At 45.2% G+C, this 27,013-nt stretch overlaps 2 protein-coding genes across 2 annotated transcripts; one reads left to right on the top strand and one right to left on the bottom strand.

Moving 5' to 3' along the window:
• Positions 1-9,920: 9,920 nt before the first annotated feature.
• LOC101962984 (PRAME family member 5-like) lies at positions 9,921-12,376 on the bottom strand. Its single transcript, XM_078018566.1, has 3 exons — positions 12,093-12,376; positions 11,130-11,711; positions 9,921-10,335 (listed from the first exon to the last, which is right to left on the bottom strand). Exons 1-3 carry the CDS (start codon positions 12,374-12,376, stop codon positions 9,921-9,923), a joined length of 1,281 nt encoding a protein of 426 aa, XP_077874692.1.
• Positions 12,377-23,093: 10,717 nt separating this feature from the next.
• On the top strand, positions 23,094-25,403 carry LOC144365815 (PRAME family member 15-like). The gene is made up of 4 exons (XM_078018565.1): positions 23,094-23,258; positions 23,310-23,380; positions 23,740-24,321; positions 25,142-25,403. Exons 1-4 carry the CDS (start codon positions 23,094-23,096, stop codon positions 25,401-25,403), a joined length of 1,080 nt encoding a protein of 359 aa, XP_077874691.1.
• The last annotated feature ends 1,610 nt before the right edge of the window (positions 25,404-27,013 follow it).

Genomic DNA, 27,013 nt, shown 5'->3' with positions numbered 1-27,013 from the left:
AATCATTTGGCATGCATGTGGATGCTGGATCATGTGTGTGTGTGTGTGTGTGTGTGTGTGTGTGTAGTACTGGAGATTGAACCTGGGAAAATTTACTACTGAGAAATACCCCCAGCCTTTTTTTTTTTTAATTTTGTGGCAGGGTCTCTCTAAGTTGTCCAGACTGGCTTGAAACCTTCAAATCTCCTTTCTCAGCCTCCATGTTGCTGGGATTATAGATGTGCACCATGGTACCTGGCCATAGAGCATTTAACACCTTTGAGAGATTGCATTGCACCAGGGAGCAAGCACCATACCTATGAGGAGAATAATAGCCTCGGACTGCAAAATTCCTCTGGATGAAGATTCCCAGGAACCAAGATTTATCCAACTGAATAAGTCAATGGTGAAGCATGTTCTCATCTCATGAAAAGAACCCCTTTATTCTTTAAAAACTTTTTGTTTTTTATCAGAAACATCACTTTTCACTAATTAGGGCACAAACTCCTTCCTGATGAATGGCAGGACAAAGAGATCACTTCCTCTCTGGAGTCTGCCTGAGGCCAAATCCCTCTCAGACTGAACTGCTAGTAGGCAATTCAAAGGGTTCAAACTGTTTGTAACAGTTGCTAAAATATTATTAAGTGAATTTTCCAATTTAGAGATTCCTACCTGAGGTAATATTTATCCTACAAAAGAATCCCTTCAGATGATTGGTACTCTAGTCCATTTTCTGTTACTGTAATGAAATACCTGAGACAGGCTTTGATTTTTTTTAAAAGAGATTTATTTATCTAACAGTTCTGAAAGATACAAGACCAAAATCTGGAATCCCCCTTGGTTTGGCCTGTGGGAGGAAGCCAAAGAACAACCCGGGACTCAGGGTCAGGCTTGTAAACAACTCTCAGAATGATGGACCCAACATCCCAGGAGAACCATTCCTTTCTAAGAACACACAAAGCTTCCAATACCTGAAGCTTTGAGGGATAAATTGCACCAAAACATAGCATAGGGATAGAGCTAGACATGATCACAGCCATCTCAGTCATTATGGCCAGTTTGCCCATCAGTTGATCCCAAGCCCTAGAAGCCAACAAAGTTGTTAACAATCACAGAAACATGTTATCCAAGTCACTGATCCCCAGACATTTACTTCTCTTTCGACATCTATCTTTTGCTGGGGATTTACCTCCCATCATTTTTTATTTTGTATTTTAAGCCAGGATCTCCCTGGGTTGCTGAGGGTCTTTATAAGTTCCCAGGCTGGCCTTGAACTTGCCATTCTCATGCCTCAGCCTCCCCAGCTTCTGGGATTACAGGCATGCCCTCACCAGGCCTGGCCTGGCCTGTTTCTTAATATCCACTGACGTGTCAGACACAGTATAGTTTTTGAGAATGTCCTGGTACTTCCCCGGTGGAATTCCACTGTCTTGCTGCTGCTTGAGACACTAGGGTTCTAAACTGTTTCTGGCATTAGGGAAGAAAAATGAAATTTATCATTCTTGGGGGTTCATTGTCCATGCAAACAAAACAAAAGGAAAAACAAACATGTTTACTAGATGAAAAACACAGAGATCCAGGTTTCCACTCCTGTAATTGCAGCAACTCAGGAGGCTGAAGCAAAATGATTGTGCTCTCGAGGCCAGCCTGGGCAGCTTAGCAAGACTGTATCTCAACATAAAAAATGAAAAGGACTGGGCATGGAGCTCAGTGGTAGAACACTCACCCAGTGATCCTGGGTTCCATCCCCTGCACTGAGACAGGAAGGAAGGAAGGAAAGAAACCTAGACCTGAGTAAACACTAGAAGTGAATGGTGGGCTCTTAGGGACATAAGAGATAGAAACAGGGCCAAAGGCATCTGTCCATGTCTTCATGATGGCTGTCATCTGGAGCCTTTTGAGTTCTTCCCAAAGTGGGATATTTCCCAGGCTGCATCAACCCTAATCAGTTTCTATATCTCTTGAGCCCATAAGGGAATTCTCTGTAGCATAATGAAAGGAGAGAGTTTGAGTAACAGCCAATCAGGAATTGGGGAGCATCAGAGTTAAAAAGTTGAGCACAGTCATGCAACCTGTCAGACGCAAGTGCCTATGAAAAAATGCAAAAGGGATATTTGTTGGTGTGTGATGGTGTTGCAGCTCTAGGGATTGAATCCAGGGTGCTGTCCACCGAGCTCCACCACTAGCCCTTTTTATTTATTATTATTTTTAGCTTCAGTGCAATTTTATTCTAATTCTTTGAAAATTGATAAACCATATCATATTGTAAAACTCAAATCACCAAAACATTCTTTCCCATTCCCCATATCTCCACTCTCTTCAGTCATCTCAGTAAATGACAGTCTCTATAATGAACCTCAAGTAACTAGAACTTTTTTCTTTCATTATCTATCTATCTATCTATCTATCTATCTATCTATCTATCTATCTATCTAATCTTATCTATCTATCTATCTATCTATCTATCTATCTATCTATCTATCTATTCTAATTAGGCATATATGACAGCAGAATGCATTTTGATTCACTGTACACAATTTCAGCACAACTTTTCCTTTCTCTGGTGGTACACGGTGTAGCATCACAACATATGTGCAGTCACACATGACACATCCCTTTATTAAATTTGAGATAGGTCTTGCTATCTTACACAGGCTGGCCTGGAGCTTGTCATCCTCCTGCCTCAGCCTCATGAGTGACTGTGATTATACCCAGAGAGTCCTTTTTGTTTGTTTTTGTTGGTTTGGGCTGTGCCTTTTTCTTAAGTGTTTAGCAGAAATCACCCATATTTGTTTCACTTATGTTTGCAGTCAAAACAGGCTTAGGATTATTTTTAAGACCAAATGGTGGTTTTAGCTGAGGACTATTTGAATCCCAGCCTTCAAATTTGACTTGTCTATCTTTTTCTTGCTATGGGGCATCTCTTAAGGCAGCTGAGCAAGAGGGTTGAAATGGCAAGGTGTCTCTCTCAGTTGTCACCCTTGACTTGGTGCTTGGAACTAGAGACAGGTAGATGTTTCTGCCACACAGGTAACAACAGAGAGTGGCTCTCCAAACACTGTCTTTAGAAGGGATAGGGAATGCAAGATACTCAAACAAAGAGAGTCAAGGGGCCCATCCAGGAGGCAAAGGAAGACAGTATTTCAAAGGCCACATAAGGTGCTTTGAAACCATTATCATTGGCTGCAACAATGCAGTAACAAGGGTGGCCTTGGTCCAGGATGACAAGCAGCTGCTGAGAAGGGTGTCTTTTCATAAAAATATAATTTTGTGTGGGACGCAGTGGTGCATGTGTGTAATTCCAGAGACTCAGGAGGTGGAGGCAGGAGGTTTGCAAGTTCAAAGCCAGCCTGAGCAACTTAGTGAGGCCCTAAGCATCTTAGTGAGATCCTGTTGCAAAATAAAAAATAAGAAAGGGTTAGGGATGTGGTTCAGTGGTATAGAGCCATAGGGCTCAATCCCTGGTACCTAAAAAATTTTAAAGAAAAAAAAATATTTTTTATGCACAATTTGTGGTGGATTTTTGCCTCAGTCCGGCTGCAGCAAAATAAGCGAGGGTGGGGTGGGGGGGTGACCAGCAACTTGTGTAGATTGATACAGCAGGAGTGGGAGCCATTTATTGTAGGACAGGAGGGGTGTATATACATTCCACACAGCTTATCTTAATTAACATAAACTAGATACAGCAGTCAACCAATAAGGAATCTCCACACTTAATGGCTCCCTGAATTTACTTCACAAACCACTCCCTCTGGCAAAATGCCAGGCGCCATCCAGACTTGTTTACAGACTCTAACAGATTTTGCATAAGACTGTGGTTCTGTGAGTCTTTTGTTATGGCTCTTATTAGCAGGCAGCTGTGGTCCAGGATTCCCACTTCCTAGCACCCTGCCAGCCCTGCTGTGTTGGAGTAGTGTCATTTTGATGGAAAACTTTCACCATTAGCTTCACTTGTAAGTACACAGTTGTTCACAGTTGATCAACATCCTCAGCAAGGACACAACCAGTGTTGGATTCCTTGAGTTGTCTGAAACTGATGGCAGTAGTTTGGAGTGTGTGGTTGTAGGAATGTGTTTTGAAAGGAAAGTGACTACAACACTTGGAGCAACCAAGAGATCTTTATTGCAGCAGTGCAACAGAGGAGAAAAGAGAGAAAGAGAAGAAAAAGAGAGCAATGGAGAGCAAAAGGAAGAGAAGAAAGAGAGAGCAAGAGCAAGAGAGAGGGGCCTGGCAGGAATGAATTTTTTAGAGCCAAAATCTAATGGGGTATCTGGGTCTGCAAGCTGCCTTGTTGGCACAAGGGGGGGTGAGTGTTCAGTCTTGAGCAGGCGCTTGGGCATTTGGGCTTGAAGCAAACAGGTGATAAAGAACAAGACAGAAGGGTTGGAGTGGCTAGGTCACCCTGCATCTAACTTTGTTTAGCATGCCCTGCAGACAGCTTATTCAGCCTGTCCTGAACCTAACATGTTTAAAACCCTTTAAAGCCAGGAAGGCAAGCATGGGGACTATATTAGAAATAATTGCCAATGGCCTAGGGAAAGGTATGCTGATCCTGCTTGCTTGCTTGATTATTTATTTTTAGTATTGGAGATTGAACCCAAGGGAGCTATACCATGGTTGCTAATAACTCAGTATCCCTGATGCCAACCCTATAAAAAGTACACAGTATTCAGAAAAAAGAAAAAGAATGTTTGTTAATTTGCTAGCAAAATAGGAAATGAGGGAACTCCTGTTCCAAAGGCTGTGTTTCTGCCCATCAACAGGAACAGGTTTTTTAAAAGAGCAGTTTCAGAGAAAATGACATTAGAACAGAGAAACCAGGAAGGAGAAGATCATGGGGGAGAGGTAATGAAGAAGATTTGGGGGAGAAAAATGTAAGTTTCAAAGCTACAAGAGATATGTAAAAGTGCATCAAGTGAACCCCTATTACACACTGAACCAATTTCTAACCTGCTCTTTTTTGGAGAAACTGGGGATTGAACACAAGGTTGTTTGACCAGTGAGCCATATCCCATGTCTTTTTTGTTTTTTATCTTGAGACAGGGTCTCACTAACTTGCCTAGGTTGCGCATGAACTTACAATTCTCCTGCCTCAGCCTCTGAGTTGGTGGAATTACAGATGTGTGCCACTTTGTCCACTACAATCTATTAAAAAAAAAGAAACACCTGTGCATCTAACAGTATAAGAGGGCAGTGAGGACTGTTTTAAATGGGGGTTAGCAACTCGATATGGGATGCCCTCAAGGTGGGCCACCAAAGAAGTGATAAGAATGACACCTGATAGGGTCCAGTCCATTTTGCGGAGAATTGAGAGGAGGCAACAGGCTTTGGGGAGTGGTAAAAGTACCAGGTCACCAGGGGACAGAGTGGGAGAAAAAGAAGAGGCAGAATTGGCTTTGCCAGAACAACATGCCTGTATTACCAAAGAAAGATCCTTGTTTATGCAAGAAGGGGCCAGAAAAGATGAGGAGCAAGGGGTAGTGGAGAATCAGAGGGTGGTGAGCTGAGCAGGGAGGTGGGTTATCTATATAGAAGCTCAAAGAGGAGGTGTTGAGTGGCTCCTTTGGGATGGCCTGTGACAGAGGAAGAGCCAAGTAAGGAGTTTATTTCAGTCTAAATGTAATTCAAGGGGCAGTAGACATTGAGGGAAGCTCCCTTTGCCAAAGTGAAGGCTCTGATGAGGACAACAAGTTCACCTTGCTGATATTGGGAGTGGAGGCTCTTACACAACCAAGGCTAGAGAGACTATTGCCTACCCTGCCTGATGAATTCCCTCCTAAAAGAAGAAAGAGCCATCTCTGAACCAAGACTCAGAGTGAACTTTCGAAGGAGAAGGGATGAGAAGATGGAGAATCTTGGTGCTGGGCCAAGATCTAAGTTAACTTTTGTGTCTTAAGAGGAGACTTGTCACTGCCATCTCTAGGGGGTAGACTTGAGAGGAGGAGGGGAGGAGAAGGGTAGAGTCACTTCCCCATAGGAGCCGGTGTGTGGATAAAGAAGAAGAGCCCTAGGTGAATGGAAAAATGTGTGGTCATTGTCATGGGCCCTCAGACTAGGGTCCCAACCAGCCCAAATCCTCAGAGTGGAGAGAAAGTCTGTTAGAATCTAGTCTGCTCTGCAAAGAGAGGGACAGCATCATCAAGGAGGAAGAACAAGTGTTGTGATTGGGCAGAAAATGGAGGGGGTTTTGATAGATGTGAATGGGCTCATGAGGTGATAGAAGGACTGGAAACGTCCACCTCAGAAGTGGGTCATGGGAAGGTACTGGCCAACAGAATAGGGGATGGTCCTAAGGTAAGGGTGAGGATCAGGGAAGCAGCAGGTGAGTCTGCATGGAAGCATCTATGAGGGGAGAAGCAGAGCATAGTCCCCAACTTCGTGACAATGTCCCTTTCCATAAGGGGAACAGGACACTGTGGAATGACCAAAAAGGAATGAGTAAAAATTAGAGAGCCACAAGCACAAATAAGGCTAGGTGTCTGTAAGGGTTGGTAATAGGCCCCCAGAACACCTTGAGGGCTGAATATGTAGCCCTGGTGTCTAGGAGGAAGGAGATGGGCCTACCTGACATATGCAGCGTTACCCTGAGTTTCCATGGAGTGATGGTAGTGGTTGGGTGATGGCAAACTGGATCTTTTCAGTCCTCTGCAGCCAGTCCTAAGAGTTGGAAAGAGGAACCCAAAGGGCCAGGTGGATAGGGGGTCCCCATGTGCTCGGGGAATTGAACAGCCCAGTGACCTTCTTGATGACATTTAGGACAAAATTCCAGAAAGTATGAGGCTTGGGACATGTACGAGCCCAGTGACCCATCTGACCACATTTAAAACAGGGTCTGAGTTGTCCTGAGGGACCATCCCATGGGGCAATGATACCAGGGACAGATGGCTTGAGTGAGCATCTGCTATCTCTGCTTTCAGGCCTTCTCACCTCTCTCATCATACACCTTAAAGGACACTTCCAGTCCTCAGCTTTGGGATTTAGAAGCCCGTCTCAAAACATCTGTCACAAGGAGACAAAATTGCAATGTATGCAGTCCAGGGGAGAAATAAAGCATGTCCACGTGCCTCTGCCCCTTTTGGCGCTTTATTCACTCAAAATACTCAATGCAATTTCAATCTATAGGTCCTTTTTTAATATTTATTTTTTAGGTATAGATTGACACAACACCATGCCTATATTTTATGTGGTGCTGAGGATTGAACCCATATCCTGCCCATGCTAGGTGAGCGCTCTACCACTGAGCCACAATCCCAGCCCTGTACATGTTCATAGTAAGAAAATGACAATCCTTAATGCTAGGCACTCCAATAGACATAATAAATTCACAGCAAACAATTCTAGATTAATTTTAAGCATTGCAAACACACTTAATCATGACATGCTAATGACAGACATATCTTCTGCATGCTTATACTTCTGAAACCCCTTCCTGTGCCAATCCCTTCCCCAAACACCCTTTATCTTGTAGAGGAACCAAAGAGTGCTTCTCCCTCCCTGTTCTCATGGGTAGGTTTTAGGAGTCTCTGCTGTGTCTCTAACAATTAACTTCCATCTGTCTCTTTTCTTTGTAGTACTTGGTTAGCACCCGGATGGCCATCTTAAATGGCAGCTGCCATTTTAAGGAAAACATTTCACTTTCCTGACCAAGAGTGTTTCTGAGAAAGGCTCACCACCATTCAAATTAAATAATGCATTGCATTGTGTTCATATGGGCTCTGGTTCTCCTCACAGTTAGATAATTTTCTTCAAATTAAAACTTCCCCCTGGAGTCACATCAATATTGGATTTACTTATTCATTTATTTGTTCACATACATTTGTGGTTCTGGGGATGGAACCCAGGCCCTTCCACATGCTAGACAAGTGCTTTACCATTGAGCTATGTCTCAAGGCCCTCAGTTATTTTTTTTGAAGTTCACTCATTTTTGTAGAAAAGCATGGGTTCTGAGTCCCTAGATTGTACAGGGGAAATTGGCCAGTATTCCAGAAGGGGATATAGACCCTTTTTATGCAGATGCACAAAGGAATTTGCACCTTTCAGTAGCACTACAGAGAGTAGAACCCAGTCCCCTTTTGATTCGTCCACCCTTTCACACCCGGTTCTGTTTGTCATGACATCCTACAGTTGTGGGTTGTCTCACAGCACACATGAACCTAGAGTCAAAAGATGAGGAATTCAAAGAGCAGTCTGGGTGCTTTATCCCTAGGGCTGTGTGGGGACACATGCAGCTCTCAGTCCTTATACAATCTAAGGAGTCTGGACACACCAGAATATCTTCAACTCCCTTTTTGGTCATGAAAACCCTTAAAACAACCAGTGATGACACATCTCATATTTTGGATCTTCCTTGCCTTTATTTGATCCTAGAATCCAGCAGCAGAGCAGAATGAATGCTGTTCAAAACTCCCCACCCCACCCACCACACACGCAAGTTAGACGTAGAGCCAGAGGAAAGGAAGTGTCATAAAGAGGGGTGAGTCCCACAGATCGCTGTATGGGGGACAGATGGGCTGGCTGTGTAGGACTTGAACTCTGCTACCTATTCCAAGAGTAAGCTGCAGTCTTCTTATAGATCAACTGAGTTCTAGATCACTGTGGATTGAGAAGCCTTCAGGCCCAAATTAGAACATGTACACAGGCAGCTTTAGGATAACTCAAAAGAAGATTGGGTGGACCTCCTTCTCCTCCTTGGATGTGAAGCTAAGACTAAGGTCACTGCATAATCCCACCAGACTGAATCCTCAGCAGGAGTCATCATTTAGGGGATCTTGGTCTAGGACCAGGTAGCACAGGCAGGGCCACCCATTTGCCCACAGCCACCTCATCCTTCTGATCATCTGCTAATTGAAAACCTTGTGTCTCTGGGTAGGGATAAATGGGAAGTGTTGGGGGATGATCTGTCAGTTATGAGCAACCTTCTCCCCCACCAGAAGGTGGTTATTTATTAAGTTTAATTTGGAAACATTTGCAACTGTTATCTACCTATATAATTCTACTATTTTGATGAAAGCTAATTTGGATGGTTTCATTGGCCATGACTACATTATTTCAGGAAAGACTTGGTAGCAGGATGACAGGCAAGGTTTTGTGAGGCCCAAAGACCTTCTTTTATTCTCATTTCATCCAAAGACCAAGATGCCAAGTTTCTAGGTCTATGTGGAGACCCACAAGGATGGGTGTACCTTGAGTGTCTGTGTGGCACTGAGGTCACCTAAGAAGGGCTTTTTGAAATTTTACGGTTTACTTAGAATGCTCCAGGCCTCCTGTGTTCCCCTACATGGATTATGCCACAGTGTAGCCACAGATAATGACCTGATTTCAGTTTGATGCTTTGAATTTATGGGAATGAACCTCATTGATCACCAAGTACTTGGTGGAACTTCTCCATCAGCCCCTGGAGAATTTCAGTGTCAAAATCAGAAACCTGGGTAAAACCATCATGGAAGATGTCAGAGAACTAATCTTGAGATTCTGTTCATTTCAGACTATTTATCAATGGACTATCCATGAAACAAAATAGTTTCTTCATATGTTCATGAAGCCTAAATCCCATTCTAAAAATCCAGGGCCCTTGTTATGACTCTATACAGACACATATGGCTGTATGCAGAAGATCCAATCTTCAGGGGCTTCCTTCCAATGTAGCCACAGCATCTTATTCCTTTCCCCATCCACACTTCAGGCAGTGTCTGAAATGCTGGGCTCTGAGTTTCCTTCATGATCCCTCTACATCCTGGTTATATATCCAATTGCATAGAGGGCAGCTTTTTATACACACTCAACTAGGCAGCTGTTGGACAGAAACAGTGATTGAGGCCCTGGTTATAGATGAACATGTGGCCACATTGAGGACAAGGCACAGTATCAAAAATAAGTACCTTTGGCTTCCTAAAGTCCTTCAATAGTGCTGTGAGCTCAGCACAGAGTTGGGAACATCTCTCTCAGTGGATGGCACCCTGGGCATCATAGCTCTCCAGAGGGGCAGGGTAAAGCTCTCTGCTCAACTGGCTCAGCCTGGCAGTGTGACAGAGCAGGTACCTGAGGACTGACATGGAGATGCGATTCCAGAAAAAGCACAAGGTCCTGAGGTGAGAGCAGTGGCTCAGGGCAGGCAGGATGGCTTGGAGCTGACAGTCTGCAATCTCACAGGCTTCCAAGTCCAACCTGTTCAGGGTGCCTGCAACAGTCTCCAGCAGAAATTTGAGGGGCTCTGCACTGAAATTGGTCAGTTTGATGTATCTCAGATCCAGGTGCCTTAGCTGGCTAGTGTTTGGGCATCGGGAGAGATAATTCCAGTCGGAATCTGAGAGCGGGCAGTTGGTTATTGAGAGGGCCTCCAGGGACGTCTTCAGGTGCCTAAGGAGGAACCAGGCAGTTATTCTGAGGGAGAAAACAAATTGGCCCAAACCAAAGGTCACTGTGACCATCTGACATGGTTGACATTTTGTAGCATCAGCTTATTCTGGTCACCCCATTTGACCTGAAACTTTCACCACTACTTGTGTGACCAGGTGGGTTTTCATCTCTATGAATGTCACCCTCAATGACAAGCAGAAAGCCACATATCTAGCCACAGGAAGTCAGGACGAGTCATGTACCAAAGACAAATCCAGGAAAGATGTGTCAAAACACACTGGGGTTAACCCCTGCAAGGCTCACTCCCTGTCCCCTCAGCAAGGTCTTACTCCCTGTTCTTCACTCACAACCCCTAAGTAATCACCTGGAGCTCAGACCTTCCTTCCCCAGAAGGGCATAAGAAGTGGGCCCCTTTGCTCCCAGAGGGAGGACACAGAGCTTCCTTGTTGAACAGGTACAGATGTGGGGGCTTCCCTTCCTCAAAGTCCTCACCTCTACCCTGCTTTGTACCCTTGTCCCTGGACAGGGCTCACAGAAAAGGAATCTCACTAACTCCTGTCTGCATCAGCTGGCTTCCCAGCATGATGTCACTTCCCAGACCATGAACCCTGGTTTAGCCCGTTGCTCTAACACAGGTTAGGAGATGGAGCTTCAGGATACAACAGAAACAGAAGATGCGTTATTTACCTTCCAGTGCCTTGTTCACCATTAGAGTGTCAGTGGCTGGCACACAGTAGGTGCCCTTTCATATTTACTGATACTGGTCTACAGAGCATGCTCACCCCCTTACTCACCTCAGCACCTGTTCCACGTGGCCCTCGAGGGGCAGGACACCATCCACACAGAACTTCCGCAGGCAGTCCATCCTGAGGAACTGCAAGGTGAGCTGGGATAGCAGCCACTCCTGCTCCTCTGGGGAGGTGTGGGCAGGCATGCGGACATGGGAGACAAGCAGCTTCCTCAGGTTCCTCATCTGACCCAAAAAAGGAGCATAAGCAGCCAAGATGGAGGGCACCCAGGTGCAGTTCACTTCCACCTTCTGGACAGAGTCCAGCTGCAACAGTCTCAGGACCTTCCTGTTGTGGCCGGTGGCTTTCCCAAAGATCTTCAGCCTATTGCAACACAGGTGAAGCCTGTCCCTTCTCTGTGTGACCCATAGGAACAAGAGAGTCAGTAATTTATCCAGGGGCCCTTCTGTGAGGCACAAGTCTATAAATATCTTCAAGGGCAGCTTAGCTGCCATTGCTGGACCAAGTTTCAATGTTTGATTCTTCTGAATGTCCTTTTGTGAGCAGGCATCGAACATGGCTCCAGACCACGTCCTCCAGAAGTTCCTTGGAACCCTCTGCAAATCCAGCACCTGCAATTTCCACCTCCTGTGGGGACCACAGCAGAATCTCAGCCCTGAGGCCCCTTCCTACACCTCTCAACTGATGCTCCCTGCTCCACGTCTTCCTTCTGTCTCACTTTTCTCCATCCACTTCCCTCCAATCCAGCCTGGTGCACCCACTTGTACAGACTGAGGCAGGGGCAGGTACAGCCTCATTCAGGGGTCAACACAGCTACCACAAGCACCTCCACATCTGGAAGCCTTTCCCAGATGGGGCTAACCATGGCAAAGGCCTCTCCACCCCTCCTTTTTGGCAGCACAAGAAGTCTGTGGAGCACACTTCAGTACCCACTCTCCCTGCCTATACCCATCCCTTCCCTGGAACTGAGGGTGCTCCCTTCCAGGCCACCTGCAGCCCCTTCATCTTGGGCGATCCTCCTGGGCAAGCAGCATGTCCAGCCCATCCAGTGCCACTGGGAGCATCTCAAGCTGTGGCTTTTTCATCAGGGCCCCCAGAGGCAGGCAGGTGAAGGGCCAGGCCTGCACCATTTTCTTCAGGACCTCAGTGTGTCCCCTGCTGAAGGCCTCCCCAAAGAGTGGTGGGAAGAGCTCTATGGGCAGGTCCTCCAGATCCAGGATGGTCCTGGATTTGTCCCTTAGGAGGCTGCATCCTGCCAGCTCCAGCAAGGTGGGTGGGGACTGGATGCTCATCCTGGGGAGTCTGAAAGAAGAAGGATCTTGGAAAATGGTCCAGAGAAAAGGCCACTATCCCATCCATTGCCAGCCACTGGGAAGGGGGTACTGGGGAGTCCAAAAACTCACCCCAACCTTAATGGGGGAAAGCCTTTATTATTTTGTCCTTATAAAATGGGAATTGGAGTGTCATGTGACTTAATGCAGTAGGCTTCTCAGTTTCAATAACTACAGTGGAACAGAAAGGAGTTGCCCTCACATGGGTGATGCTATTTTTCATTTCCAAAAATTAAATGGGCACTTATAAAGCATGTGCCCATATTATAAAACACTTGGAAATTGCAACATTGTCTCATGGATATCTGTTACACATGTGAGATTCTGCCACCTTAGGGGGAAGTTCAAGAGAACAAACAGATCAGAAGAACAGAGTCTGTGAACTGATGCATGAGATAGCTTGAAGCTTTTTGTTAATTTGTTTAAACAAATTATAAAATTACAAAACTAAATAAGCCTTAAAATATAATTTGGGGGATGAGGAGATATTGGCAATTGAATTCAGGACACTCAACCCGTAAGTCACTGCCCCCAGCCATATTTTGTATTTTAGTTATAGACAAGATCTCACTGATTTGTTTAGCACCTCTTGCTGCTGTGGCTGGCTTTGAACTCTAATTCTCTGGCCTCCTCAAACTCTGGAGTTGTAGGGATTACAGGTGTGTGCCACCACGCCCAGCAAAACAGTATAATTTTAAGGGCACACAAAATAAATATTTTTATTATCAGAAAATAGAATTCCAATCAATTAGAATGAAATAGGATTGCAATCCATTTCCTTGGTTAAATAATTTTAAATTGGCTTTGCCTGGAGCTCAGTGGAAGAGCACTTTCCTAGGACATGTGAGGCACTGGGCTTGATCCTCAGCAGCAGGTAAAAATTATTAAATGTTGGGCTGGGAACATACCTCTGTTGATAGAGTGCTTGCCTCACATGCACAAGGCCCTGGTTCAATCACCATACCCCCAAATAAATAAATGGATAAATAAATTATATTGTTCATAAAAACTTTACAAAACAACAATTTAGAAAAAGAAAAAGTGCAGGGCGTGCCCAGGGTCTCCAGAGACTGAGACAGGGGGATCATGTGATCAAAGTGAGCCTCAGCAAGAGCAGGCGCTAAGCAACTCATTGAGACCCTGTTTCTAAATATATCACAAAATATGACTGGAGATTTGGCTCAGTGTTTGAGTGCCCCTGAGTTCAATAGCGCATACCAAAGAAAGAAAGAAAAAAATTGAAAGTGACATAAGCCAAAGTGGAAATCCTAGTGTTCAGGATCAAGGTAAAACTACACTGAGAGGCAAAATTGACGTTCTAAATTGGTTCATGAGAAAAGACAGGAAAAACATTGTTTCTGAATCCTCACAGGTGAGGTGGGATGGTGTGGTGCTCAGGGCAGTGAGGGACTTACTGGATCTGTCCAGGTGTGCAGGGTTCTTGGAGCCTCAGCAGGCCAGGCTGGTTCTCCTCGGGCTCCAGGAGTCTTGTGTTTCTCTTCTGGCTCCATGGAAGCTTTTATAGACCTCTCTGACCACGCCCCCACCTCCATCTGGTTGACTGACATCCAATCAGAAAGCAGTATCTGATCAGGTTCTCCAATCTCCACTCACTTAATCCTGATTGGATTTTCCTCCTCCAGATTGATTGATTGAATCTGGTGATCATGAAAGTGCGCAGAAACCAGGAGAGTGTGACAGTCAGGGGTGCGTCCTTCCATGCACTCCACACCACAGACTCAATTTTGTCCATATGTGATCCTCCTGTTCTTCCTGTGAGACAGAAAAGCACTAAGAAATAAGAACACCTGAAAATATCTTTCAAAGGGGTCTTTGGCCATATCAAAATTATTTGAATTTTTTCCCCCGAAAATTCCATAGTAAAAACAGCTTTTTGAAGACACTAGTGTCATCCACGAAGAACACAGAATGGAAACCATGTTGACAAAGGTCACACAAGTGTCGAGTTACCTTGCAGAAAATCTGGGTGAACTCAGAAAGGAAGAGCAGACAAGGAGGGTGGAATCAGTCTTTTAGACTTAGGGCAAGACTTCTCCTGTTTGTCTGTCTGTACTGGGCATTGAACCCATTGGTTCTCAACCACTGAACCACATCCGCTGCCCTTTTTATTTTTTGCTTTTATTTGGAGATAGTGTCTCACTAAATTGCTTAGGTCCTCACTAAGTTGCTGAGGCTGGCCTCAAATTTGCCATCCTCCTGCCTCACTCTCCTGGGTTGCTGTGATTATAGGCATGGGCCAACATGCCCCATCAGAATTGGAAAAAAAAATTCAGACTTTTCCAATTTCACCAAGGGTGAAAACTGTGGGCAACTTGGGAATGGGAGAGAAAGACACAGGGTTGGACAGCAGGTGTTTCTGACATCAGGGAGGCCACCAACTGGAGAGTCTTCCTGCAGAATCAGGGACCCGAGGGCACATCCCCCAGGCAACCTTTGCTCCAGGCAGTTTCCAGGGCTCTTTAGGCTGTGAGAAATTCACAGGCAAAGGAAAATTTGAAGAGCCTGAGTAAAAAGTAATTCAGGAATTGAGAAAGGAGAGATGGAAACAGAGGGAGTGCTTGGATGATGAGTCATGTGAGGGGAGGACTTACAGGGAAGATGTAGAAAAAATGGTTTGATTGGCGGCAGTTACAGAATTGCATTTCTGCTTTGTTGTTCTGTCTTTGTGTTAGTCAGCTTTTTCATGCTCTCACTACAACACACAAGCCCAACAACTACAGAGGAGAAAAAGTTTAATTGGGGACTCATGGTTTCAGAGGTCTCAATGCAAACACAACAGATTCCATTTCTTGGGCCCTCACCTTCAAGGTGAGGCTGACCATTATGGTGAGAGATTGTGGCAGAGGGAAGGTGCTCACAGTATTAGAGAACAGAGGGAGAGAGATGGCCCCTTGCCAGATACAAAATATACACACCATATTCACACCCCAAATGATCAGCTTCCTCCAGCCCCACCCCAGATGCTCCCTGTTATCACTCAGTTAATCCCATTAGGAATTAATTTACTGAAAAGGTTAAGGCTATAAACCAATCATGTCTCCTCCAAAACCATTCTCTTCACAGGTGAGCTGTTGGGAGACACAGCATTTAATCATGATATCTTCTTGGGTATCTGTTGGAAAATATCCCTGTTCACATCACAGTTGAATACTTACAGTTGGTTGAGATGATCATTGGTATCCTTTTCACATAATAACTTACCACAAATGACCCACATTTAATCTCCTATGTATGCAGTGAAGTAGGGCTAAAGCTATTTCAGAGACCTCATTGCTTTTTAGGCTCCACAACAATTGAAATCTAGACTCTCACCTGAATTCTAAATTTCTTTGCCATTTTTCTGTGTGTAGCCAGCTGGAAAGGGTGACTTCATGCCACAGCCCTACCTTCTCTTACCACCCTTGACTTGGTGCAGGAGGCAGGTTTCTGTCAACCTAAGTCACAACAGACAGTGGCTCTCCAAAGAACAAGTGTAGTCAGATACAATAGGGCAGGAATGCAGGACACCTAAAAAAAGATGAGTCAGAGCCCCATCCAGGAGGCAAATGGAGACAGGGAGTCAAAGGCAGCTTTGAATCAATTATCACTGACTCCACAGATTCAGTACCAAGGGTGGCCTCAGTTCAAGGACAACAGGTGGCCAGGGTTCCTCCAAGTGTTTGGGGGGTGCAGGTTGGGGTGGATTTTATGCACAGCTGAGGTTGGGGCTGACTGGTTTGTGATAGTTCCTGCCATCAGGCAGGGCTGCCCATCACAGCGCCCTGCTTCCCCTTCATCAGGATTTGTCACAGTTCCTGCCTGTTGATTTGAGTACCATTTTGTTTCCGCCTTGGGATGAAGATTTTTTTCTCTGGATGCATCACATAGTGTTTGATTCTCTCTAAGTACTAGGATGGACTTTTCCTGGTTGGTCCAGTCTCCCCTTGGAGGGAATTAATAGATGACTAGGAATCAATGTTGAAACTCATTGAGCCGCATTTGAACAAGGTGGGTTTGGAGGGAGTGGCTCTCAGTGTTCCTCCACCAGGAAGTCACTGTTTAATTTAATTTTGCCTATTCATTAGGCCTTAGGGTACCTCCTCTTCGATCTGCAGATTCATTATTCTATGAAGAATTAGACTTTTGCAGAAATTTTATGAGTACACATGTTCATTTTTAAAAAATATATATTTTTAAAAATTTTTTTGGCATTGGGGATTGAACCCAGGAGAGCTTTACCACTGAACTGCATTCTCAGCTTTTTTCATTTTTTCATTAATTACTTAGTTAATTAAATTATTCATTTATTCAGTTTGGGTACCAAGGTTTGAACTCAGGGGAACAAACAAAGATGTTGTGTCCGCCAAAAACTAAACAATAAATATTAAAAAAGAAATTGCCATTCTGTACTTTGTACCCCACAAATTGTACCCTACTCAGGATGCAGTGGTGGTCATGGAGAGCTACATCCTGGGTTTGAGTGCTATTGTGGGTCTACATGACTTTGAAGTACATTCTCACCCTCCTGACCTCCACCCAAATTCAGGATGCAACAGTCTAGCACCTGCATGAAACCAGGACATGCTCAACTGAACTTCAAAGCTAATGTGCTGGCTTGCTGACTGGAAAATTCTGGTCCTGACTAGAGCCCAGAGGACCCATTTATTAATGTTTTAATTTCTATGGTTGGTAGCTTACATGAAGACAAGCAAGTCACTAAGTTGTGGATTTTGTGCTCATATAGTCTTTGGATAGACCAGGAAGCTGCTGTCCTCTCCCAGAGCTTGAGGCTCTTTGGTGGGTGACAGTCCCTAGTCAGGTAAGTAAAGGTCTCTATTGATTTTAAATTCAGACTTAGACTGCTTTCTGGAGGGACTCCCCATAACACTACCCACTTAGCAGGCTAAGGCAGAAGGATCTCAAATTCAAGGCCTGTCTCAGCAATTTAGTGAGAACTTGTCTCAAAATAATTTTTTAAAATGCTAGGAATGTAGCTCAGTGGTGTAGTTTCCCTGGGTTCAAACCTTGGTACCCAAACTGAATACATGAATAATTTAATTAACTAAATAATTAATTAATAAAATGAAAAAAGCTGAGGATGTAGTTCAGTGGTAAAGCTCTCCTGGGTTCAATCCCCAATGCCAAAAAATAAAAAAAATAAAAATAAATAAATTCAGGGCCTAAATATTTTTAAAAAATAAACACCTGTACTCATAAAATTTCTGCAGAATCTCACTCTTCCTAGAATAGTAAAGGCCAGAGCTTGGAGATGAAATACCCAAGGCCTAATGAACAGGCAAAATTGAATTAAACGGTGACTTCCTGGTGGAGGGACACTGACAGCCACTTCCTCCAAACCCACCATGTTGTTCACATGTGGCTCAATGAGTTTCAACATTGATTCCTAGTCATCTATTAATTCCCTCCAATGGGACACTAGACCAACCAGGAAAAGTCTACCCTGGCACTGAGAGAGAATCAAACCCTAACCATTATGTGATGCATCCAGAGAAAAAAAAAATCTTCATCCCAAGGGGGAAACATAATGGTGTTCAAATGAACAGGCAGGAACTGTGTCAAATACTGATGAAGGGGAAGCAGGGTGCTATGAAGGGAGGGTCCCTGGGCAACCCTGCCTGATGGCAGAAACTATCACAAACCAGTCAGCCCCAACCTCAGCTGTGCATAAAATCCACCCCAACAGCACCCCCCAAAGTCTAGGAGGACACCCAGTAGCCACCTGTTATCCTTAAACAGAGGTCACTGATGTTATTGTGGAGCAAGTGATAATTGATTCAAAGCTATCCCTTTGCCTCCTGGATGGGGCTTTGACTCATCTTTCTTTAGGTGTCCTGCATTCCTGCCCTATTGTATCTGACTACACTTGTTCTTTGGAGAGCCACTGTCTGTTGTGACTGAGGTTGACTGTAATTTTGACCTGCCTTGTGCACCAAGTCAGGGGTAATAAGAGAAGCCAGGGCTGTGGCATGAAGTCACCCATTCAGCTGGTGAAACACAGACAAATTCCAGAGAAACTTCAAATTAAATCAGAGAGTTGACTTCAAATATTGTAGAGCATAAAAATCAGAGAAGGTGTTGGATAGCCTTAATCCTATATAGCTGCACACGTGAAATTAAATGTGTTTCATTTGTGGTAAGTTATTATGTGAAACAGAAACCAAATATAACCTTAGACAATTATAAGTATCCAACTAACATATGATTATGTGATGTGAGCAGGGATATTTTCCAACAAGATACTGAAAAAGACCATCACAGTTTAGATGCTGTGTCTCCCAACAGCTCACCTGTGAAGAGAATGGTTTTGGAGGAGAAATGATTGGTTTATAGCCTTAACCTAGCCAGTGAATTAACCCCTGATAGGATTAACTGGGGGATAACAGGGGCAGGTGGGGTGTGGCTGGAGGAAGCTGATCTTTGGGGTGTGAATATGGTTGTAGAGTTTGTATCTGCAAGTGGCCATGTCTCTCTGCTTTCTGGTAATGTGAGCCTCTTCCCTCTGTCACATGATTCTGCCATGATGTTCAGTCTCACCTTGGAGGTACTGTCTCTGGATTGAGGTCGCTGAAACCAAGCCACCCAAATAAACTTTTCGTCCTCTGTAGTTGTTGTCGTTGGGTCTTTTAGTCACAGTTCCATAAAGCTGACTAAACAAAGACAGACTGAAAATACAGAAATGGATTCTCTAACTGCAACCCATCAAACCATTCCTTCTACATGTTCCCTGGAAGTGCTCCCCTCACATGGCACATCCAAGCATTCCATCTCTTTCTGTCTCTCCTTCCTCAATTTTAGAATTTTGTTTTACTCAGACTCTTGCAATTTTCCTTTGTTTCTGTTCTTCTCCCAGGCTAAAGGCCTTGGAAAGTGCCTGGGGCCACAGTTTTCTGGGAGATGTGCCCTGGGGAGGTCCCAGATTCTGAAGGAAGGCTCTCCACTTGGTGGCTGCCCCGAAGTCAAGGACACTTGCTGTCCAACCCTGTGTCTTTCTCTCTAAAATCCCAAATTGCCCACCGCTTCCACCCTCAGTGGCTTTCAGACTTTTCCAAGTTTGATGGGGCACGGTGGCCCATGCCTGTAATCACAGCAACTCAGGAGACTTGAGGAAGGGGGATGGGAATTTGAGGCACCCTCAGCAACTAAGGGAGAACCTAAGCAATTTTGTGAGACCCTGTCTCCAAATAAAATAAAATAGGGCTGGGGATGTGGCTCAGTGGTAGAGGGCCAATGTGTTTCATCCCCAGTACAAAGAGACAGAAGAAATTTTGCCCGAAGTCTAGAAGACTGCTTCCACCCTCCTTGTGTGCTGTTCCTTCCTGAGTGTGCCCAGATTTGCTGCAAGTTAACTTGACACTTGTGTGACTGTTGCACACATGGTTTCCATTGTGTAATCTTTTACAATGACACTACTGTCTTCAAAAAGCTGTCTTCTCTCTGGAATTTTCAGAAATATTTTTGAAAATTATTTTTTTCAAATAATTTTAATATGGCCAAAGTTCCCTGTAGAAAGGTATTTTTCAGGAATGTTTCTTCTTACATTAGGGATTAAGTACTTTTCTGTTTGACAGTAGAAACAGGAGGGTCACATATGAACAAAATTGAGTCCATGGTGGGGAGTGCATGGACGGAGGCATCCCTGACTCTCACATCTCCCTGATTCTGTGCTCCTGCATGAGCATTGGATTCAATGAACTAATCTCGAGGAAGAAAATCCCACTAGAATTAAGTGGGTGGAGACTGGGGAAGGTGATCACATACTGCTTTCTGATTGGTTGTCATCAATCAGATGGAGATGGGGGCGTGGCCATAGAGGTCCATAAAGGCTTCTGCAGAGCCAGAAGAGAAGCACAAGAGTCTGGCAGCCTAAGGAGACACATCCTGGCCTGCTGAAGCTCAGAGCACCTGCACATCTGGCTAGATCCTGTAAGTCCCTCACTGGCCTAAGCACCAGTGCATTTCCTCCTCACCTGTGTGGATTCAGGTACAATTTTGTTCCTATATTTTCTCATGAGCCAACTTAGGACTTTGATTTTGCCTCACAGTGTGGTTTTGCCTTTATGTTGAATATTAGGATTTCCATTTTGTTTTATGTCACTTTCAATTTTCTCTCTCTCTCTCTCTTTTTTTTTTTTTTTGGTACCCAATATTGAACTCAGGAGCACTCAACCACTGAGCTATATCCCCAGCCCTGTTTAGTATTTTATTTATTATTATTTTTTTTACAGTAATATAGCCACATCAATGTTTATAGTGGCTCAATTCACAATAGCTACAATATGGAACCAACCTGGTGTCTCTTAATAGATGAATGGATAAAGAAAATATGTTATATATATTAAATGGAATGTTACTCAGCTTTAAGGAAAAAAATATGGCATTTGCTGGTAAATGGATGGAGTTAGAGAATATCGTGCTAAGCAAAATAAGCAAATACCCCCTCCCCAAAAAGACAAAATGTTTTTTCTAACATGCAGATGCTAATTCACAATAAGGGGGGATACTAGTGAAGAATAGAGTTATCTTAGATTAGGTAGAGGGAGTGAAGGGAGGGAAGGGGAGGGAATATGAGGATAGGAAGGATAGTAGAATAAGACAGACATTGTTACTTTACATATATATATGACTGCATGACTAATGTGATTCTACAACATGTTCAATCAGAAAAATGAGAAATTATACTCCATCTATGTATTATATATCAAAGTACATAAATGCATTCTAGCATCCTGCATAACTAATTAAATCAAATTTAAAAATTTTAAAAAAGGCATTTCAGAAAGAACAACAACAAAAAAGATTGCTATACCAACAAAGCTGTTCTTAAAAGAAGAAAAATCCTTCTTATCACCCATGTCCCTCAAAGGTGAGGGATTGGGTTTCCCTTCCATGGGATGGACTGGCTGAGAAATAAAAGCTAAGAAAAGTAGAATGATGAAATGACCACAGAATACAGAAAGTAATTTCAAAGACGGGGCAGAGACCAGAAGTTGACCAGAATGGTCCAGATTCTAACAAAGAAAGGAGCCCATGTTTGTAGTATTTATATGGGAAGACATCAAAGATATTCTATGGAAGGTTCTTTACCAAAACAGGATAGAGGTGGGGGCATATAGGCTGCTCAGTTCCAAGCAGGTCACATCCATCTCCAGTGCCATGCAGGACCTTTCTGGGCAAATTTGCAGGGGAGTTCACTTGCATCAGGCAATCTCTCCTGGTGGGATTGTCACTGGAAGTTCCCAATGCCAGAGTCTACCCCCTCACTGGCTGAGATGCTAAAAAGGTGCTCATACATTTCACGGATGGCTTCTTGCACCTTCTAGTGTGTGTGAGGCACTGGGTTCAATCCTCAGCACTGGGATGCGGTAGGCATCACTCCAGGAGCCAACTAGGAGCACTCTCTCAGAGTTTCTCAGGCCTGATGCGCAACTACTGCATCAGTCAAAGCCACGGACTCAGAGGCTCGGCCAGGAGGCGCACAACCCTAAACTATCCTATTTTGTATTTTATTTACAGACAGGATCTCACTGAGTTGCTTAGCACCTGCTCTTGCTGAGGATGGCTTTGATCCCTTGATCCTCCTCTGTTAATCTCCCGAGCCCCTGGGATTACAGATGTACGCTTGCACGCCCAACTTTTATTCATTTGTTTAATTTTTGTTTTTTAAGCTTTATATGGACAATATAATTAATTAATTTATTTATTTATTTGGTGGTATGGTGATTGAACCGAGGGCCTTGTACATGCGAGGTAAGCACTCTAATAACAGAGGCATATCCCCAGGTCACCATTTATTAATTTTTATGTGCTGCTGAGGATCAAGCCCAGTTCCAGCCCCAGCCACTTTCTTCACCAAGGAGATTGGATTCCTATCTCATGCTAATTGATTGGAATTTTATTTTCTAATGATGGAAATATTTATATTGTGTGCCTATAAATTATACTCTTTTGCCGGGTGTGGTGGCGCACACCTATAATCCCGCCAACTCAAGAGGATGAGGAGGCAGGAGGACTAGAGTTCAAAGCCAGCCTCAGCAACACAAAGTACTACACAAATCAGTAAGACCCTGTCTCCAACTAAAATACAAAATAGGGTTAGGGACATGGATCAATGGTGGAGTGTCCTAAACTCAGTTGCAATATCTGCTCCCTAAAAGAGTATACTGTATGGCCCATGCGATTTTGTACTTTTATACTTTGTTTAAACAAAGTAAACCAAAAGCTTCAAACTATCTGATGGAACAGTTCACAGGCTCTGTTCCAATCTGTTTGTTCTCTTCAACTCTGCCTAAGGTGGCAGAATCTCACATGTGTAATAGATATCCAAGGGACTCTGTTGTAATTTCCAAGTGTTTTATAATATGGGCACATGCTTTAAAATTGCTCATGATTTTTTAAAATTAAAGCTAACATCACCCATGTGAGGGCAAGTCCATTCCCACCATGTAGTTGTTGAATCTAGGAGCCTACTGTTTAGGTCACATGACAGTCCAATTCCACTTTGAGAAGGATGAAATAATAATCGAAGGCTTTCCCCCATAAGGGTGAGGAGTGTTTATAGACTCCCCAGTACCCCCTTCCAAGTGGCTGGCAATGGATGGGATAGTGGCCTTTTCCCTGCACCATTTTCCAGGATCCTTCTTCTTTCAGACTCCCCAGGATGAGCATCCAGTTCCCACCCACGCTGCTGGAGCTGGCAGGGCGCAGCCTGCTGAGTGACAAGTCCAGGGCCATCCTGGAATTGGAGGACCTGCCCATAGAGCTCTTCCCACCACTCTTTGTGGAGACCTTCAGAAGGGGTCACACTGAGGTCCTGAAGAAAATGGTGCAGGCCTGGCCCTTTACCTGCTTGCCCCTGGGGGCCCTGATGAGATAGCCAGAGCTGGAGATGCTCCGAGTGGCACTGGATGGGCTGGACATGCTGCTTGCCCAGGAGGATCGCCCCAGGTGAGAGGGACCCAGGTGGCCTGGAAGGGAGCACCCTTGGGATCCAAGGAAGTGACTAATGGATCCAAGGAGAGTGGGTGCTGAAGGGTGGACCAAGGACTTCCTACTCTGCCAGCAAGGAGGGGTGGAGAGGCCTTGGCCATGCTGAGCCCCATCTGGGAGGTGCTTGTGTCAGCTGTGGTGACCCATAATGGAGGATGCACCTGCATCTAACTCAGCTGGTACAGGTGGGGGCCAGGCTGGATTGGAGGAAAGTGGGTGGAGAAAGCTGAGACAGAAGGAAGAGGTGGAGCAGAAAGCAGCAGCTTAGAGGGGAAGGAAGGGGCCTCAGGGCTGAGTCTCTGCTGTGGTCCCCGCAGGAGGTGGAAACTGCAGGTGCTGGATTTGCAGAATGTTCCCCAGAACTTCTGGAGGATGTGGTCTGGAGCCATGGTGGATGCCCACTCACTACAGGTTATGAAGACTAATCAAATATTGAAACATGGTCCAGCAATGGCAGCTAAGCCGCCCTTCAATGTAGACATAGACTTGTGCCTCACAGAAAGGCCCCTGGATGAATTCCAGGCCCACTTGTTCCTGTGGGTCACACAGAGAAGAGATATGGTACACTTGTGTTGCAATAGGCTGAATGTCTTTGGGAAACCCACCGGCCACACCAGGAAGGTCCTGAGACTGCTGCAGCTGGACTCTGTCAAGAAGGTGGAAGTACACTGCACCTGGGAGCCCTCCACCTTGGTTACTTGTGCTTCTTTCTTGGGCCAGATGAAGAACCATAGGAAGCTGCTTGTCTCCCAGGTCCGCGTGCCTGCCCACACCTCCCCAGAGGAGCAGGAGCAGCTGCTCGCCCAGCTCACCTCGCAGTTCCTCAGGATGGACTGCCTGCGGAAGTTCTGTGTGGATGCTGTCCTCCTCCTCGAGGGCCACCTGGAGCAGGTGCTGAGGTGAGTAAGGTGGGTGAGCATCCTCCTCAGACCAGTAACAGGAAATTTCCACTGACCAGCCACTATTACTCTCATGGTTAATATGACACTGGAAGGTAAATAACCCATCCTTTTGTTCCTCTTGGATCCTAAAGCTAGATCACATAACCTGTGTCAGAGCAGAGTCCTAAACCAGGGTCCATGGTCTGGGAAGTGCCACCATGCTGGTAATCCAGTTGGGAGGGACATGAGCTAGGGATGGGATTGATGTTCCCTTTGTGGGAGGCCAGTCCAGTGAAGGTGGTGGAAAGCAGGGTAGAGAAGAGGGCTTGGAAGGAGGGAAGCCCCCACACTTACACCCATCAACAGGGAATCACTCTGCTCCCCAGCTGGGAGCAGAGAACCTGCCTCTAATACCCACCTGGGGAAGGCTGTTCTGAGCTCCAGGTAGTGATCCTGGTGTGAGGGTGAGGAGCAGGGGTGGAAGTCTTGCTGAGGCTATAGGGTGTGAGCCTCTCAGAGAGTTAACTCCTGTGGATTTTGCTACATCCTGCCTGAATTTGACCTTTGTACATGACTCCCCATGACCTCTTGTGGCCAGACCTGTAACTTTCTGCTTGGCAGTGAGGAGGGGACACAGAAATATGGACTCATCGGTTCACAGGAGTGGTAGTGAAAGGCTCATCTTGACATGGGGTGATGTGAATGACCAGATTCTGCAAAAGGCAGCATCCTAAGTGTAGACCATTGTCAGATGACCAGGATGACTTTGGGTTTGGGCCAATTTGTCTTTCCCACCCTGACATTGCTCCTTAGACTTAACTGCCTGGTTTCTCCTTAGGTACCTGAAGACCGCCGTGGAGACCCTCTCAATAACCAAGTGCTGGCTGTCAGATTCTGACTGGAATTATCTTTCCCGATGTCCAAACACCAGAAAGCTCAGACACCTGGAACTGAGGGGCATCAGACTGACCAAATTCAGTCCAGAGCCCCTCAAAATTCTGCTGGAAAGCACTTCAGCCTCCCTGAAGAGCCTGGACTTGGAAGATTGTGGGATCACTGACTCCCAGCTCCAGGCCCTCCTGCCTGTCCTGAGCTGCTGATCCCAGCTCAGGGTTTTGAGCTTCCATGGGAACCGCAACTCCATGTCAGCCTTAAGGGACCTGCTGCTTCACACTGCCAGGCTGAGCCAGTTGAGCATAGAGCTATACCCTGCCCCTCTGGAGAGCTATGATGCCCATGGTACCATCCACCCAGGGAGATGTTCCCAACTCTGTGCTGAGCTCACAGCAATAGTGAGGGACTTTAGGCAGCCAAATGTCCTTGTGTTCTGTATTGTTCCCTGGTGGTCCTTGTGGCTACAAGTTCATATATAAAGAGGACCTCATTCACTATTCCTGTCCAACAGCTGCCTAGTTGAGTGTGTTTCAAAAGCATACTTCTAGTCACTTGGATGTATAACCAGGATATAGGGTCACCTCAGAGGGAACACAGAACCCACCATTTTAGACACTGCCTGAAGTGTGGATGCAGAAAGCCTTTCTCATGGGTCTTCATGTAGACCCAGAAATTTCAGGTCCCAGTCTTTGGATGCGCTGGGCAAGAGCATCTTTGCATACAACAGGCCCCATTGTCCCACTCCAAGTGCCTGCAGGAGGTGTCCATGCTGCACATTGATCAGAGCTCTGAGTCTCTTGCCTGTCATCTGTCTAAGTAGTCTGTCCTCAGTTAAACTAGTGGTGCCCATTGAAGGTATCCAAATTCCCTTTCAGCAAAATAGTAGAATCCCATAGGTAGATAACACTTGTGAATATTTCAAAATGAAACTGAATAAATTACAAGCTGTGGTGGGGCGGGGATGCACATAACTGACAGATCTTCCCCTGACACTTCCCTCCCCTGAGGACTGGGCTGGTGGGCTTGTGCAGCGACCTTAGCCTTAGCTTCCCATCCAAGGATGAGAGTGAGGTCCCCCCAGTCTTCATTTGAGGTGTTCTAAAGCTGCCTGTGGATGTGTTTTAATTATGGCTTGAATAATTCTCCACACATAGTGAACTGGAACCCACTTGGATGTGTAAGCAGATTGCAGCTCGCTCTTGGAACTGGTAGCAGAGTCTGGGCCAAGCACATCTGGCCTCTCTGTCACCCACAGAGCAATCTTTGTGCCTGGCTCCCTCTTTATGGCACTTCCTTTTCTCGGGCTCTAAAACTAGGTTGCAAGTGTGGGGCGGGTGGAAGGTTCTGAACGGCATTCATTCTGCTGGATTCTAGGTTCAAATAAAGCCAAAGTTCTGCATAGTGAGATGTGTCATCATTTGTTCTTTTAAGAGTTATCATGACTAAAAAGGGACTTGAAGATATTCTGGTGCCTTCAGACCACTTGAACACTGGAAGGGTTGTGAGGACTCTTTGTTTCCCCAGAGCCCTGGAGTTAAAGCACCCAGACTGCTCTTTGAGCTCCTCATCTTTTCACTCTAGGTTCATTTGTGCTGTGAGAGAGTACACAACTGTAGGATGTCACAGTAAACAGGACCAGGTTTGTAAGGGTGGCCATATCAGGCAGTGGGGACTGGGTTTCACTCCTTGGCTACTGAAAGATGCAGAGTCCTTTGCATCCAAAAACTATACAGCCCCTTCTGAACACTGGCCAATTTCTTCTCCACAATCTAGGAAACAAGAACCCATGCTTTTCTGGAGAAATGAGTGAACTTCA

The sequence above is a fragment of the Ictidomys tridecemlineatus genome, chromosome 8, assembly GCF_052094955.1.
Source record: "Ictidomys tridecemlineatus isolate mIctTri1 chromosome 8, mIctTri1.hap1, whole genome shotgun sequence".
NCBI classification, from domain to species: domain Eukaryota; kingdom Metazoa; phylum Chordata; class Mammalia; order Rodentia; family Sciuridae; genus Ictidomys; species Ictidomys tridecemlineatus.
This window is presented reverse-complemented; position numbering and strand designations above follow the sequence as displayed.

What these genes read in the sequence shown, in the direction of transcription:
- LOC101962984 (XM_078018566.1), bottom strand. Translation starts at nt 12,376, where the DNA reads ATGAGCATCCAGTCCCCACCCACCTTGCTGGAGCTGGCAGGATGCAGC. An exon ending in CTTGCCCAGGAGGATCGCCC is followed by an intron (nt 11,712 to 12,092) that starts AAGATGAAGGGG and finishes TGGTCCCCACAG; the next exon opens with GAGGTGGAAATTGCAGGTGC. An exon ending in CACGTGGAACAGGTGCTGAG is followed by an intron (nt 10,336 to 11,129) that starts GTGAGTAAGGGG and finishes GTTCCTCCTTAG; the next exon opens with GCACCTGAAGACGTCCCTGG.
- LOC144365815 (XM_078018565.1), top strand. Translation starts at nt 23,094, where the DNA reads ATGAGCATCCAGTTCCCACCCACGCTGCTGGAGCTGGCAGGGCGCAGC. An exon ending in CTGAGGTCCTGAAGAAAATG is followed by an intron (nt 23,259 to 23,309) that starts GTGCAGGCCTGG and finishes CTGATGAGATAG; the next exon opens with CCAGAGCTGGAGATGCTCCG. An exon ending in CACCTGGAGCAGGTGCTGAG is followed by an intron (nt 24,322 to 25,141) that starts GTGAGTAAGGTG and finishes GTTTCTCCTTAG; the next exon opens with GTACCTGAAGACCGCCGTGG.